General features: G+C 41.1%; 1 protein-coding gene across 1 annotated transcript in view; it reads right to left on the minus strand.

The window, feature by feature from the left end:
- Positions 1 to 5,743: 5,743 nt before the first annotated feature.
- Positions 5,744 to 15,943, minus strand: part of DNAI2 (dynein axonemal intermediate chain 2) — a 74,706-nt gene continuing 64,506 nt past the window's right edge. The window contains exons 11-14 of the mRNA XM_069075994.1: positions 14,355 to 14,501; positions 12,134 to 12,352; positions 9,365 to 9,511; positions 5,744 to 6,532 (exon numbers count right to left, since the gene is read on the minus strand). Coding sequence (XP_068932095.1) covers positions 9,368 to 9,511; positions 12,134 to 12,352; positions 14,355 to 14,501 — 510 coding nt within the window. The 3' untranslated portion in view covers positions 5,744 to 6,532; positions 9,365 to 9,367. The remainder of the gene's footprint in view (positions 6,533 to 9,364; positions 9,512 to 12,133; positions 12,353 to 14,354; positions 14,502 to 15,943) is intronic.

Raw genomic sequence — 15,943 nt, forward strand, 5'->3', positions numbered from 1 at the left:
GATTGGAACAGCAAAAACAAGGGAGAAAAGTAGGTGGGGTGCCACTGGTCCTCAGTAGCCCTAACTTCTCCTGGGAGCAGAAGAGTGTGTCCATTCACTGCATGGTAAAGAAAACAAGGAAAAATTGAATCTTGAGGGCAATAGGAGGAAAGAAGAGAGCATCAAATCTGGCATGCCCATAAACAGATGCATCATTGCTCTGAGCTGTTCTCACGTGGCTGCCTGGTATCAATGTGCTTGCTCTTGGTTGGAACTCCCAAGGTGGGCTGGGGGCAAGCATAAATCTCCCTATGATCAATGGGGTGGGTCAGAAATGGCAGTCAGGGAGATTTCACTGTTCTTCTGTCCTTTTCCAGCTACCATGACTCTAGTAGGGTCTAGGGGAAGGAGGATGAATAATAACAAAATAATAGCTAACACTTATATAGCTCTTACTTACAGTGCCAGGGACCATACAATGATCATCTTATTTGGTTCCTCACAATGACTCTGGGAGGTAGGAGTTATTATCACCATTTTACAAAAGAAGAAACCAAGGCAGAGAGAGGTTAAGTGACCTGCCCAGTGTTACACAGCTAGTAAGTGTCTGAGGTCAGATTTGAGCTCATGTAATAAGAATAATGATAATGTTTACTAGCATTTATATGGTACTATGTGCCCAGCACTGTGCTAAGTGCTTTACAATTATTATCTCATTTGATTCTCATAATGACCCTGGGAGGTAGGTGCTATTAATATCCCCATTATATAGAAGAGGAAACTGAAGGCAAAAAGAGATTAAATGACTTGCCCAGGGTCACACAGCTAGTAAGTGAGGTCAACTTTGAACTCAGGTCTTCATGATTCCAGGCCCAGTATTCTATGAATTGCACCACCTAGCTGCCCAAATGACAATCTAGAGCAGATAAAGAAGTATGGCTTGGGCATCTTATTATGGCCCCTGGATATGGACACATAAGCATCATATAGTTGGAGGAGAGAGAAAGCACTAAGAGGTTGTTGCATCAGGGAAGGCTTTCTGTAAGAGGTGGCATCAAAATTGAGCCTTGAAGGAAGCTAAGAATTTCAAGAGGCAGAGGTAAGGAAGGATGACAAAAAGGTAGAGAGACCAGAGGTGGAATGCCAGTTTGGGAAATAACCAGAAGGCAAAGCTAGCTGGAATAGAGAGTAACAGGAAATAAGTGTGGAGAGTGTGGAGCTAGTCTGCCAAAGGCTTTAAATACCCAGTTGAGTTTGTGCTTCATATAGGGGCAATAGGGAGCTATTGAATATTGTTGATCAGAGAGTGACATGGTCAGACATGTTGCTTTGTGAGATTTTTTTTGATAAGTGTGTGGAAGATGTATTAGAGAAGGGGGAAAATTGGAAAATGAGAGTTAAAAATTCTAGAGAGGGGTAGTATGATGTAGTGGATAGGACATTGGACTTGGTGTGTGGAGGACCAGAGCTCCAAACCCAGTTCAGACATATTAATTGTATGATCCTAGGAAGGCATTTAACTTTTATCTGTCTCATCTTCTTCATCTGCAAAATGAAAAAAATTAGGTTCAATGGTTTTTAAGTTCTACATCTATGATCCTATGAAAGTCAAAAGGGCAGCTAGGTGGGGTCATAGTGAATAGTGTGCTGGACCTGGAGTCAGGAAGACTCATCTTTCTGAGTTCAAATTTGACTTTAGTACTTACTAGCTGTGTGAATCTGGGCAAGTCACTTAACCTTCTTGATCACAGTTTCCTCATCTGTCAAATGGGCAGGAGAAGAAAATGGCAAACTATTCCAGTATCTTTGCCAAGAAAACCCTAACTGGGATCACAAAGAGTTGGACAAGATTGGAAAAAAAAGACTCATGAAAGTCAAATTAGGATTGCCATAGCCAGGTGATACCTGAACTAGGGTATTATGTGTTGGCAGCATGGGTGGAGAGGAGGAGACAGATGTGAAGGAGAGGTGGTGGTGGTAGAATAGATAAGATGGAAATTAGTTGGGTCAAGGGAATGGAAAGAATGAAAAGTTGAACCTGAGTGACTAGAAGGATGGTGGTATTGTCAACAAACACAGGGAAGTTTGGAGGAGGTATGTTGTTGTTCAGTCATTTTCACTTGTCTCTGACTCTGTGACCCCCTTTGGGGTTTTCTTGGCAGAGATACTGGAGTGGTTTGCCATTTCCTTCTCCAGCTCATTTTAGAGATGAGGAAACAGAGGTGAACAGGGTCAAGTGACTTGCCCAGGGTCACACAGCTAGTAAGTGTCTAAGGCCAGATTTGAACTCAGGAATAGTCTTTCTGACTTTCCAGCTTCAGGACCAGCACTATCCACTGTGCCATCTAGCTGCACCAATAATAATGACAAAATATGATGTTATACATAATAGTTGATTTTGTTCAGTTGTTCCAATCGTGTCTAACTCTCTGTGACCCTTTTTGGGGTTTTCTTGGCAAAGATACCAAGGTGGATTGCCATTTTTTTCTCCAGCCCATTTTACAGATGAGGAAACTGAGGCAAACACGGTTAAGTGATTTGCACAGGGGTCACTCAGCTAGTAAGTGTCTGAGGCCAGATTTGAACTCAGGAAAATAAGTCTTCTTGATTTCAAGCCCAGTGGTTTGGGTGCCCGAAGTTACTTAACTTGATTGACTCTTTTCCTTATCAGAAGTAAACTTGGAGGGTTGGGGGCAGGGAGGGGAAGGTTGAACTACATCATCTCTAATGTCTCTTCCAGCTTTAAAACTATACTACGAACAGGTTGGGGATAAGGGGGCAGAGGACCCTCTTTAAATGAAATCACTGTCCCTAAAATCATACTGTGTGGATAGAGGTGGTACGAGACCTCACAGGGCAGCCACATTTTAGTCTTTAACCTTGTGATGTTCGTGGGAGGAAGGTCCCACCTGCTGGCTGGATTAGGAATAGCTACCTGTTTCCTTCCCCTTTGCAGAGTTAGAGAAAGAATACACACATCTGGTAAACTGGGAACAGGAAACTAACTGTGTCAATAAAAGGAATTATTGTCCATCCATGGGGAACAGTTAAACAAATATCCCATTTCCAAGCTTATCACAGTGCCTGCCACCATAGTAATAAATCCTTGTTGACTATTACTGTGCCTTAAGAAATTATGAATATGAAGAATCCATTTGTGAATGATTAGATAAATAGCATATGAATATAAGGGAATATTATGCTACCGTAAAGAAATTATAAGGGCGGCTATATGGCAGAGTGAATAAAGCACTGGCCCTGTAGTCAGGAGGACCTGAGTTCAAATTCGGCCTCAGACACAACACTTACTAGCCATGTGACCTTGGGCAAGTCACTTAACCCCAATTGCCCTCCAAAAAGCAAAAAAAGAAATTACAAACACGAAGAATTAAGAAAAGTATGGGGAGACTTGGATGAACTGATAGAGTGAAATTAAGAAGAACCAGGAACACTGTATACAATTACTATAATAATGTAAATAGAAAAAAAAATGAAGAAACTGAAATGTTTATCATTATAGTGACCAAATTTGACCCAAGAGAAGAGTTAAGAAAATATACCTTCTGCTCTTCTTTGTAGAGGTGGAAGACTATTGGTGCAGAATACTGCATATCCTGTCAGATGTGATTGCTTGGTTTTGCTGAATTGCTATTTTCTCTTTCTTTTTTGCTCTTTGTTATATAGGATAACTTGCTGGGTAAGGATAAGGGGTGAGGGAAGAGTGACATAATCAGATATTAAGCCAGGGTGTTTTGGGAAATGTTTAACAACCAACTCTCTCACTTTAAAGTCCAATGTGCATTATTAGCATTTACTCCATCACTTTCTTAAATATGAAATAAATAAAACAATAAATTAAGCCCTGATTTTGTAACATTAGCTGATTTCTAAAGAGTAAATGCTCTCATTGAAAATTTAACAATCAGCTTTACTAATGCTGCTTTAAGCTGGCATCCCTGAATAAAAGTGATGTAAATACAAAAGGTTATCAATAAAAATCAGATTTTTAAGGAAGTAATTTCCATTTTGTTTTCTCTTAAGAAGAATGGGGATGTTAGGCCCAGTTACAACCTAAGTAGCCCTCCAGGATTTGGAGGCCTAAGGGTTAAAGGGGTCCTACAAAATTCATCCCAGAAAGTCACAATAGTGGCTACCTTAGCTGGAAGGTCTTGCTAGTTCACAGAGAACATTTAGGGAGTGTTGATGGCAACCTCCACAACTAGGTGACATAGTGTGTAAGACTTTGAGTCAGTAAGACCCTAGTTCAAAACCTTTAGGAAATGTGCCTCTTTCCGTTCTTTGGCGAGGGGCTTGCATGCCATTTAACACTTACTAGCTATGTGGCCCTGGGCAAATAACTTACCTCTCTGTACCCTGGTTTTCTCTGTAAAATGGGAGTAATATCATTTACACCCCCCCCCCCCAGAGTTGTGGTGAGGATCAGATGAGTTAACATACATAAAGTACTTTACAAACCTTTGTTTCTGTCACTTGGGTCTTTGGGACCCTATTTGGGGGTTTCCTGGCAAAGACACTGGAGTGGTTTGCCATTTCCTTTTCTAGTTCATTTTACAGATGAGGAAACTGAGGCAGAGTTAAGTGACTTGCCCAGAGTCACACAACTAGTGTCTAAGATCAGATTTGAACTCAGGAAGATGAGTCTTTCTGATTCCAAGCCCATCTAGTACCTTAGAGTACTATAATAAATGCTAGCTGTTATTAGTCTCATTAATACAAAATAACCATTTTTAGCTCAGCTTGATGAGTTCATGGAATTATATAAAAGCTAAAAGAACATATATTTTGTTTTTAGAGCTGAGAAGGACCATAGACACCATCTAGACTAAATCCCTCATTTCACTAATGAGAAAGATGAGGACCAGAGTGGGAAAGTGACTTGTCCTGGTTACACAGCTAATTAGTGGCTATGCCATGATGAGAACCCAGGTATCCTTACTGGATAATGGCCCAGTGCACTTTCCATTGGAATACCCTACCTGACTCAATTACTCAATATTTTGAGGGTTATTACCTCACATAGGGTCAGGTTGCATCAGGGCAACTGTAGGTGGACATAGTACCAGGCCTGGAGTCAGGAGGCAAACGTTACTTATGTGACCTTCACTTCTGAAAACAAGTTTATTTTGCTACTAATGAGTAAAAGAATCCTTTCTCAAATACCTGCTTTGATGAAAAGAGTGCTAAAGAGAAACTAAACTCACGTTTTGTAATTGTAATGAACAATCTTTATTCTTATGGACATGTGCTTTTTCCTTTCATTGGTGAGGTGGTGGACTAAAGGTGAGGAATGTTGCATATATCAATCAAACAGGACTTCTGTGTTGGTTTGTTTTGTCTAATTGTTTTTCTTTGTTACAGGGGAGGTACACAGGGTGGGCAACAGGGAGTGCAAATGGGGTAATATCCAGAAATAGTGGATAGGTTTCTTGTTCAGGGTCACACAGGTAAAAATGATGCAATGTAAAAATAAAAGATATCAACCAAACTTTTAAAATAAAGAAATGAATAGAGAAAAAAAAATTCTGCTTTAGGATCCAAAAGTACCTAGGACTATTCTGATTGGAATCATCAGAAGTATCTTTTTAATTTAATTTAATTTAATTTTTGTACATCAGACCCGTGATTTCATTGTTATATTGAATTCTTATTAGGAGAACTTTCTCTACCAGTGAGATCCACATATGAGCTGTGCCTAATGCCCTGAGTGATTAAACGACTTGTTAAAGTCACAGAACCAGTGTTAGACACAAGACTTGGACTGGAATCTTCCTGATCTAAGGGGAATCCTTACCCAATAGACCAGTCTCAGTATCTTAGAAGAATATAATCTTAGCTCTATAAAAGACCTCAGAAGCCACATAGACCAAACCCTACCAAAAAGCACAAATCTCTTCTACAACAGCTGATCCCCAACAAGTGATCATCTTGCTTCTGCCAGTGCTGGAGAGATACCCCCTTTCAAGATAATCTATTCCATTTCTGTACAATTCTGATTGTGAGAAAGCTCTTTCACTTACTGAGTTAAATTCTTCCTGTAATTTCCACCTATTGATTCAAATGCTGCTCTCAGAGGCCAAGGAGCCCATGTTTAATCCCTCTTTCACTAGTCTATCCTCTAAATATTTAAAGACAGAGGTCGTGTCCCCCCAAGTAAAGCAAGTAGGCCAAATTTTTTCCAACAGTTAATATATTTGTATAATTGTCAGTTAGAGACGTAAGACTAAAAATCAGTAGTTGAATAGAAAACATTAGTTTTGTCTGTTAACCAGAAAAGATCCAAGGGGGGAAAAACAAAAACAAAATGGGTACATGAATAAATAAGGTGAGGCTGGGTAGCCATCTAGACTGGCTGGCTGTGGATGGGTGACATCCCTCTTGCAGATTCTTGTTGGAGATGCCAGTCCCTTGGATGGGGCTCTACATTCTGTTCCACATTCCACACCCACCAGAGCGGTGGGGTTGTTATTTCTCTCTCTCTCCATGAGGCTCCTGGTCTCAGAACAAGCACCAGTGTTGATTTCCTTAACAGATGCTTTTTGACAAAAAACAAAAAACAAAAAAAAAACGATCTCCAGGTTTCCATTGCACTGGGTGGTGACAAAGCAGGTTGGGGGAAAAAGACTGTATGTTAGTTTGTAGTGGGAGCTAATAGTATCAGTCCTGTGTTAGATAACAGTGAGACTGCCTTGCATTTGGGAGACATCTTATATATACTTTCTATGTTCTTCTGTGGGCAGGAGGGCTCTGAATCAGTATTCATGTACTCATTCCATGAATACCGTAACAGCACAATGAAATTCTCTATATAACTAAAGTCTCAAAACCCCAGAGAATGACTCAAAATCAAAACAGAACAAACTTCTAGCAGAAGAGAATAAAGAGGATTGGGGTGTGGGGGGAAGGGAATAATAATAATAAGAAGAAGCATTTATTAAGTGCCTACTGCATACCAGGCATATTGTATTAATATATTTACAAATATTATCTCATTATGTCAGAATGTAGACAAATGAGACCTATGATTCCCTTTGGGACTTTCAGAGCAACCTACCATATTTGCACTAGTACAAATAATAATAATAGCTAACATTTAAACAGCCCTTTAAGGTTTGCATAGAACTTTATATATAACATCCCACTTAATCCTCACAACAGCCCTTCAAGATGGGTGTTGTTATTATCCCCATTTTGCAGTTGAGAAAACTGAGGCAAATAGAAGTAAGTGACTTGCCCAGCATCACACAGCTAGTGTGAGGCCAGATTAGAACTCTGGTCTTCCTTACTCCAGGTCCAGTGCTCTGTGCACCATGGTACCTACCCCTTGTTGAGAAAGTCCTTTGGAGATTGCTCGGAGAGATTACAACAAATCTATGGTAGCAGCTGGCGGTTTAGTAGATAGAGTGTTGGTCTTGGCATCAGCAAGACCTGAGTTCAGCCATGGCCAAATCCACTTTCTCAGCTTCTGTTTCCCGCAAAATGGTGATAACAAGAGTACCAACCTCACACAGTGAGGATTAAGTAGGATAATATATGTAAAGACATCTGTCAGTGTGTGTTACTGAAGTGATGCAAAAAATATTTCCACATTAGTTATACAAACAAGCAGCACCCCCACACAATTATTACTCTTTGCACTAGTACAAAGATGGTAGGCTGCTTCAAAGGTCCTTAAGGGTATCATGGGTCTCATCTGTCTGTGTCAGGGGTGGGTAAGCCTCCAGGCTGAAGGTTCTCCGCCCCTGGTCTAAATCCTCACATAGCATATGGCTATGGTGTCACATACACATAGTGCTAACTGCCTGCTCTTGGGGGGAGAGGAAGGAGGAGCCTGTGGTTCAGTTCACTGTCCCTGCCCCCAAGGAAAGGAAAAGCTTCCCCAGCAATACTCAGGTGACGAACTCAGTGCCAGAAGTGGAAAACAAACCTGGCTGTTCCAATGAGGGAGGGAGCTAGGCGGTAAGATAGTGCACAGAGCCCTGGGCCTGGAATCATGAAGACCTGAGTTCAAATCTGGCCTCAGACACTTACCTGTGTGACCCTGGGCAAGTCACTTCACATCTGTCTGCATCAAGTCTTACTCTGGGAGTAATAATAGCATCCACCTCCCAGGGTTGCTGTGATCAAATGAGATCATATTTGTAAAAAGCATTCAGCACAGTTGTTGCAGTCATGTCTGACTGTTCATGATCCCGTTTGTAGTTTTCTTGGCAAAGATAACATTTCTTCATTTGACAGATGAAGAAACTGAGGGAAACAGGGTTAAGTGACTTGCCCAGGGTCACACAGCCAGTAAGTATATGAGGCCAGATTGAAACTGAGTAAAATTAGTATTCCTGACTCCAGATTCAATGCTCTATCCACTGAGCTGCCTAGCCGCCTGCTTGACATATAGTACACACTTAATAAATGTTCATTTCCTTCTTCCCTTTCAAAGAGAGAAGAGACAAAAGATGTCAGAATTTCTAAAAGGATGATACTATGAAGATGTTTGGATAGAGCTGCTAATGGTGGCAAGGGCTCATAATGCAGAGGGCAGGGAGGGGGAAAGGAGGGGACAACAGATATCATATACAAGAATGCTGCTTTTTGGGGGTGGCCAGGTGGCTCAGCGAGTAAGAGCACCAGCTCCAGTGTCGGGATGACCTGGATCGAATCCCAGGCTCAGATACTCAGTACCACACCCAGAAATAACTGGCCGTGTAACCTTGAGCAAGTTACTTAACCCTGATTGCTAAAAAAAAAAAAAAAAAGAGTGCAATGGGGAGGGGCAGCTTGGTGGTGCAGTGCATAGAGCACTGGCCCTGGAGTCAGGAGGACCTGAGTTCAAATCCGGCCTCAGACACTTAACACAAAAATTAGCCGTGGGACCTTGGGCAAGTCACAACCTCAATTGCCCTTCAAAAAGCAAAAAAAAAAAAAGAAGTGCAATGGAGTCCTGAGGCCAAAAAGTTTGAGAGGTGCTACACTAAGAAAAGCAGCTAAGCAACTTCTGTAAAGGGTCTGCTCCTCCTGCATCCTAACTCCAATAATTCGGGCTTTCTAAGGGAGAAGGGCCAGCACGTCTCCTGACCCATATCTAGTTCCCCCATACCCTTCTGCCTCTTTTGCCCCCCATCCCTGTTAAAATAGGGGTACTGCTCAATTGTATAACATTCATGTCTAATGTGGAAATATGTATTTTCATGCCTTCATATGTATAATGGGTATTGTATTTCTTGCCTTCTCAATGGATGGGGGAAGAGCTAGAGGAAGGGAGAGAATTCATATCTGAAAATAAAAATGAAAACAAACCAAATGGAATTAATTGTATCACATTAGGGCAAAGTCTTCTGATGGTTGTTTTAGGACGGAGTTAAATTCTGACCTTTTATTCTTTTGCCTTCTCTTCAGCTTCCTCTTCTCCTTTATATCCTTCTCCTTCTTCTCCTCCTCCTTCTCGTTCTCCTTCTCCTTCTTCTTCTTCTCCTTCTTCTTCTTCTTCTTCACCACCCTCTAGGTCCTCGATATCTTTCTGTTGAAAAAACAGTAAGACCTGGTGAAGGAAAAGCTTCATTCATCTGAATCCCCTCTTCCCCCAGGCTGCTCTGAATGAGTAGATATCCTCACTGGGGAACCAATCCATTTGATAATTCATGGTATCTTTAAGGAAGAGGGGACCCTCCAAGGCTGTCTAATCCAACCCACATCTGAAAATGAATTCTCTCTACAACATGTCTGAAGAAAAGTCATCCAGCTTTTTCTTACAGACTTTGAGGGGGAACCCAGTCTTTCCCAATGCAGCCTATTCTACTTGGGGCAACTCTGTTGGGAAGCTTAACTTTGGGTTGTTTGCCACTTCTATTCACTTGATCTTGGTTCTGCCTTCTGGTACCAAGCATCCCTCGAGGTTTATAAGGGGTGTGTGTGTGTGTGTGTGTGTGTGTGTGTGTGTGTGTGTGTGTGTGTGTGGGAGAGAGAGAGAGAGACTGAAGGAGGGAGGGAGATTAGGTAGATGAATGGATAGACAGGACTATAGATAGATAGATACATACATACATACATAGGTAGATACATAGATAGATGGAGCATTTATTAAGCACTTACTACATTCTAAACACTCTGTTAAATGCTAGGGATACAACAACAAAAGGGTTCCTATGCTCAAGGAGCTTAAGATCGAATGGGCGAAGATAGTACATAAAAAGAAAGATAATAAAGAGATTACAATGATTGCTCATGGAGTGAGGATTTAAGGGCTAGCTATATGACTTCATATCCAAGGAGGCTGAAACCGGAGCAGACTGGAGCTGAGGTCTCCCCAAACCATAGAGACTCTGCTTTTGCCTTTCTGTCTATTCCCAGCACTCAGCACAGTGCCTGGAACATAGTCAGCACTTAATAAGTGCTTGTTAACTGACTGACTATTGATCTTCATCCCAATTTTGAGGCTGAGACCTGGGCTCTGAAGTAATAGACCAAGAGGAAATTGAGACCCAGATCCTTAGCCTAGAATATCCCATCCCATCAAATGTTTGAAGCCAATTCCAGGTAAAGGACATACAATGCAATATACATATATACAACAAAGTACTTGACCTTGTAGCTTTGATGTGGTCATTAAAAAATGCCCATTCCCCAAGCAATCCATACTCTCTGACAATTTTGTCCCCAGTTATGTTAAATGCTGTAGGCTCCTTGTACCCACTATGCAACTCTCTCTTGCTCTCTGAGTAATTCTCATTTTTAATTCTTTAGAAACTGTAGTATTTCACAATTTGTAGTCATATGATATTACTAGTACAATGCTGCTATCAAAAAAGATGTTTTGCTTCTAGGAGAAGTTTGAACGTTGTTTGAAGAACTCTGCAATTTCCCAAAGACCAAACAGTCTGCTCCTCCATATAATTTTGGGCTTATCTATTTAACTGTATGTTAAATGTTTTTCTCAAGTTCATAGAGCTGCGACTCATTCAAATCTTGTAACTCCGATTGCAGGGTTCTTTCCCACCATGCCATGCTGTCTTTTTAAAGAACCTACCAAGAAATCTATGCTCAGATGAAGCATAAGGGAGTGAAAACTGGGCTAACTAGTGATATCCTGAAATCCTGGACATTAAATCTCTTAGCAAAGCCCTCACTTTTTTGGCTGTATGTCACATGGTGATTCATATCAACCTTACTATCTACTAAAACCCTCAGATAGTTTTCACACAAACTATTATTTTAATAGGGTGGTTAGGTAGTGCAGTGGATAGAGCACTGGGTTTGGAATCAGGAAGACTCTTCATGAGTTCAAATCTGGGCGACCTTGGGTAAGTCACTTAACCTTCTCTGCCTAAACCCCTCATCTGTAAACTGAGCCAGAGAAGAAAATGGTGAACCATTCCAGTAGTTTTGCCCAGAAAACCCCAAATGGAGTCACAAAGAATAGGACACCACCAACATGACTGAACAATAACAAATTATTCTACCAGACTTTCCCCATCCTATACAATATAAAATTGATTTTTAAAACCTTAACATTGGACTTATTTCCATTTTTTCTTTAAATAAATTATATTTGATGTTATTAAATCTAGCCAAGACTTCTAGCCTGTTATCATTTTGTAGTGTGTTAACATATTAACATAGCCTTCAACTACTTCCCACCTTTAATCCTATTCTCTTGGTTCTCCGAGCCTGACCTCAGTCACTCCTCCTCAAACCCCTCCTCTAGATCACCCCTAGATCCCTCCCACAGTCTTTCTGTATATAAGATCCATCTTGCCTCCATGAAAGTGCTCAGATTGCTCATTGGCCCACTCATGATACAAATGCTCAGGCTCCTTAAGATTTCTATAGAATTCATTCAGTAGGATTCAGCGTGTCTCCAGCACTCCTAAACCTAAACCTCAACAAACAGAGCCTTTCAAGGCTGCCTTTCTGCTCCTCTGGTTTTTTTTTTTATTTGTTTGTTTGTTTTTGGGGGGTTTCTTTTGCTTTTTGGAGGGGGGAAGGCAGGTCAATTGGGGTTAAGTGACTTGCCCAAGGTCACACAACTAGTGTTAATTGTCTGGGGCTGGATTTGAACTCAGGTCCTCCTGACTCCAGGGTTGGTGCTCTATTCACTGCACCACCTAGCTGCCCCCTTCTGCTCCTCTGAATGATCACTTACCTTTAATGCTTTCTTAAGAGCAATTTCTTTCCTCCTAATCTCAGTATTGATAATGTCAAAGAACTCCTCCTCAGTTTGGGCCAGCATCTGTTCCTGGTTGACTTTAATTTCTCCTTCAGCTTCTTCATCCTTGACCTCAGTCTTGCCTTTTTCTTTCAGGCGCATCTCTCTGTGCCGGGCTTCCAGGATTTTCTCTCGACGAGTTTCTCGTTCAAAGAACTAGGGTAGCCACAGAAGAGGGAGAGTGATTGAAGTGATAGAAGGAACTGGAGGGAGTGTGGGGAAGAAATTATCAGGGTGAGTAAAGGGAAGAGGAAGCCTATACTTAGTACAGTTAGGATTCTCAGGGCTAAAGGCTTTTAATTTGTGAAGGAGGTTTTTTATTTTTTGGAGACCTTGCTCTAGGGTGGGACTAGTCCTAGGGATCTAGGGCTGAAGACATGCCTAGTTACCAGGAGGTCCTGCTCATTAAAGTCATCACAAAAGATCAATGAATATTAACACCTGGAGATCAGTACAATTATCCCTTACACACTGCAATTTTTATATATTGTGGGTTAGTATAAGAAATTAAATAGTAATTTTGGGGGGACTTTTGCAGAAGCTGAAGAAGACACATAAGAAATTAAATGAGAGGTTTTTTGAGAGTTTTGTAAAAGCTGAAGATGTCCCTTGAAGGCCAGCAGATGACACAGAGCCTATGACCAAATACTTAACCCAAATTTTATAATAAGGTACTGTAAACACCCCATAAAAGAAAAAAAATTCAGACTTCTTCTCTAGTAAAAAAAGAAGGCCAAAAAATTTTACATAGATTTTCCAGATTAGGGGGATGCTGTGCCCCTAGCCCCTGCAATGTGGAAGGAATAACTATACAGTATAGTGGAAAGAAAATTAAATTTGGAATCAGAGTCTGGGTTTGAAACCCAGCTCTGTCATTTACTACCTGTGTGATCTTGGGGACAAATCATAAAACCTATCTGAGCTCATTTTCTTTATCCATTAAAAAAAAATGAGGGTATTAGGTCGGAGATACTGCCACTGGAACTTATGGGCAAACACAAAAGATCTTAGATAAACATTGTGACAAAGAGTGATAAATTGCTAATACACTGCCAGGATTTTAATGACCTAATTTATACTGGTGAAAAAGGCCCTTGAGTTTGAGATCATGCCAGGAAGAAGGAGGATCACTAAGCTCAACAGTGCTGGTTCCCAAGAAGAGTCTGATACATAAATGGACATTTTTTTGTCACTATGCATGACTTTTTTGTTTATAGCATACCAAATTGAAAGCATTTCTTTTAATTTTTTAATGGTGATAGTCAATAAAGTTACATTTCCTGTTAAAGGGAAAAACCACTGAAGGTGGGATGTTATTCTATTTTTGTAAGTTTCAATCATGAATTTCTTATAAAAGAAAAGACCAGTTTGATAATCAAAATCTAAAGGAAAGACTTCATTTGAAAAAAAAAATAGGGAATTTGAGTAGATGACTTCTAAAGTCCCTTCTGGCTCTAAATCTAATCCCCTCAATTTACAAATGGGGAAACTGAGGCCCAGAGAAGAAAAGAAACTTGTCTAAGGTTAACCAGCTAGTTAGCAGCAGAACAGGGATCTTCTGGTTCCCAGCACACTATAGTTTTGTTTTGTTTTTGTTTTTTTACTACAATGACCTATACATCATTTTCAGATTATTGTACCTGGTTTTCCCCATCCCCCTACCTCAGGGAAGTGAGCAGACTGCCGGTCAGCTCTGCCCTCCCCGACTGGGTCTCCACCCTTTCCTAGTCAGCTTACCTGCATAGAGATGCACTGGCTTCTGGGTCAGGCACAGGTGGGAATTTCAAGTTGTGTACTGACCAATCACTGTTTTTAGCCTCTGCAAGTTTCTGCTTATGCAATACCTAGCTGTTGGCTGCGTGGTCTCCCTTTAAAAGCTGAGGTTTTACCTGAGATTGGGGCTGCTGTAGGGAACTGGGATGGAGGGGTGGTACCTCGTCAGCCTGCCATGTGGCCTGATCAGCCAATATGGTGTTTAATAAAGGGTCCATTCTAAATTGTCACTTGGGTTTACTCGCGTTATTCTGGGCACAGAAAGATGTGGGTTCTATTTTCACCGAATGATTTACCTTTATTTTTCTGACAGCCTTTCTTCACATGTGGCTAGGGCAAAAGCCAGTGAACCACTACCAGCCCTATGGCCTCCTTGAGCACTTACTGATGAGACTGCATTCTTCTCATTCCTTTGGAGGGTACATAGTCCTGGAGAGACTTCCAGCAGTGTTGCCGTTCCCAGACGGGATCCACATGCAAGGAAACAGCCATTATCTTGCACCTTGAGGCTGAACAGGGGTTCATCACACACCTGGGGTCAAAAAGACATTTCAAAATTATAGATCAGTCAAATTACATTTATGAAGGCATTATTATACATTCCTTCAAGTGACATCTTCAGCTTCTGCAAAAGTCCCCCCAAATTACTATTTAATTTCTTATACTAACCCACAATATATAAAAATTGCAGTGTGTAAGGGATAATTGTACTGATCTCCAGGTATTAATATTCATTGATCCTTTGTGATGACTTTAATGAGTAGGACCTCCTGGTAACTTGGCATGATGGGGTGCTTGGGATCTATGTTTGTAACATTAGTCTGTAAAACTTTGTAACATCAATTTGTAAAACCAGTCTGTAAAATCCCTTTCCCAGCTTCAAACTCTGCCCCTTCCCCCCTTCCGAACTCTGCCTGGGCAACAACTTGTGACTCCTTTGTCCTTGTTTAATCTCCTCATGTCTCCTCCAGTCTGGCCCAAATCTCAACTCCAAGTTAAACTATCTATGCACTGAAGTCACAAGTTCCTTCAGTCAGCCCTAACTTTTATCTATGCACTGAAGTCCCTTACATCCATCCGGTCAGCCCTGACAATGGCAGCCCTACCCTTTAAAAGTAAAAGCCTGTGCCCCCTTTCTCTTGCAGGTCCCCTAAGGATCCTTGCCCGCTGCAAAGAGTAAAATAAACTTTTTCAACTCTCACTCCAAGTAAGGCTGAACTGAATTCTTTCCAGACTGAATCGCAGGTTCTGGTCTTAGATAAGGTCAGAGTTCCTGCTGAATCTATTGGGAGCCATCCCTCATCAGGCATGTCTTCAGCCCTAGATCCCTAGGACTAGTCCCACCCTAGAGCAAGGTCTCCAAAAAATAATAAACCTCCTACACAAATTAAAAGCACCTACTGTGTACCAGGCATTGTATTAAATACTGCAGATACAAAGAGAGGCAAAAGATGGTTCCTGTCCCAAGGAGCTTATAGTCTAATGGGGAGAGACCACATGCAAACAACCATGCACGAGAAAGCTATATAAACAGGGTGAATAGGAAATAATTGACAGAGGGAAAAGTCCCAGAATTAAGAGGGATTGGAAAAGGTTTCCTGGGATTTTAGCTGGTATTTGAAGGAAGCCAGGGAAGCCAGATGAGGAGGTACAACATTCCAGGGATGGGGGCAGCCAGTAAAAATGACATTTAAGAAAGCACTCTTTTTTCTTTTTTGGTCTTTTTGGAGGAGGGAAGGCAGGGCAACTGGGATTAAGTGACTTGCTAATAAAGCACTCTTAAGGTTTACAAATCACTTTATATACATAACAGAATTACTCTGCAACAACCTTTCAAGATAGCTTCTACCAGGTATTATTTTTTTTAACCTGTAATTTTAATGCTGTGGGGAGTTAGGAACTCCCTACACCAGGTTATGAACTGTCTTCACCTATGCAAGTCAGCACCTTTTTTCCTGGAGCACTAAACCGTTA

This window comes from Petaurus breviceps, unplaced genomic scaffold (assembly GCF_028583685.1).
Source record: "Petaurus breviceps papuanus isolate PSGF00001 unplaced genomic scaffold, PetGlider_PUasm1.0 90925, whole genome shotgun sequence".
Taxonomy (NCBI): Eukaryota; Metazoa; Chordata; class Mammalia; order Diprotodontia; family Petauridae; genus Petaurus; species Petaurus breviceps.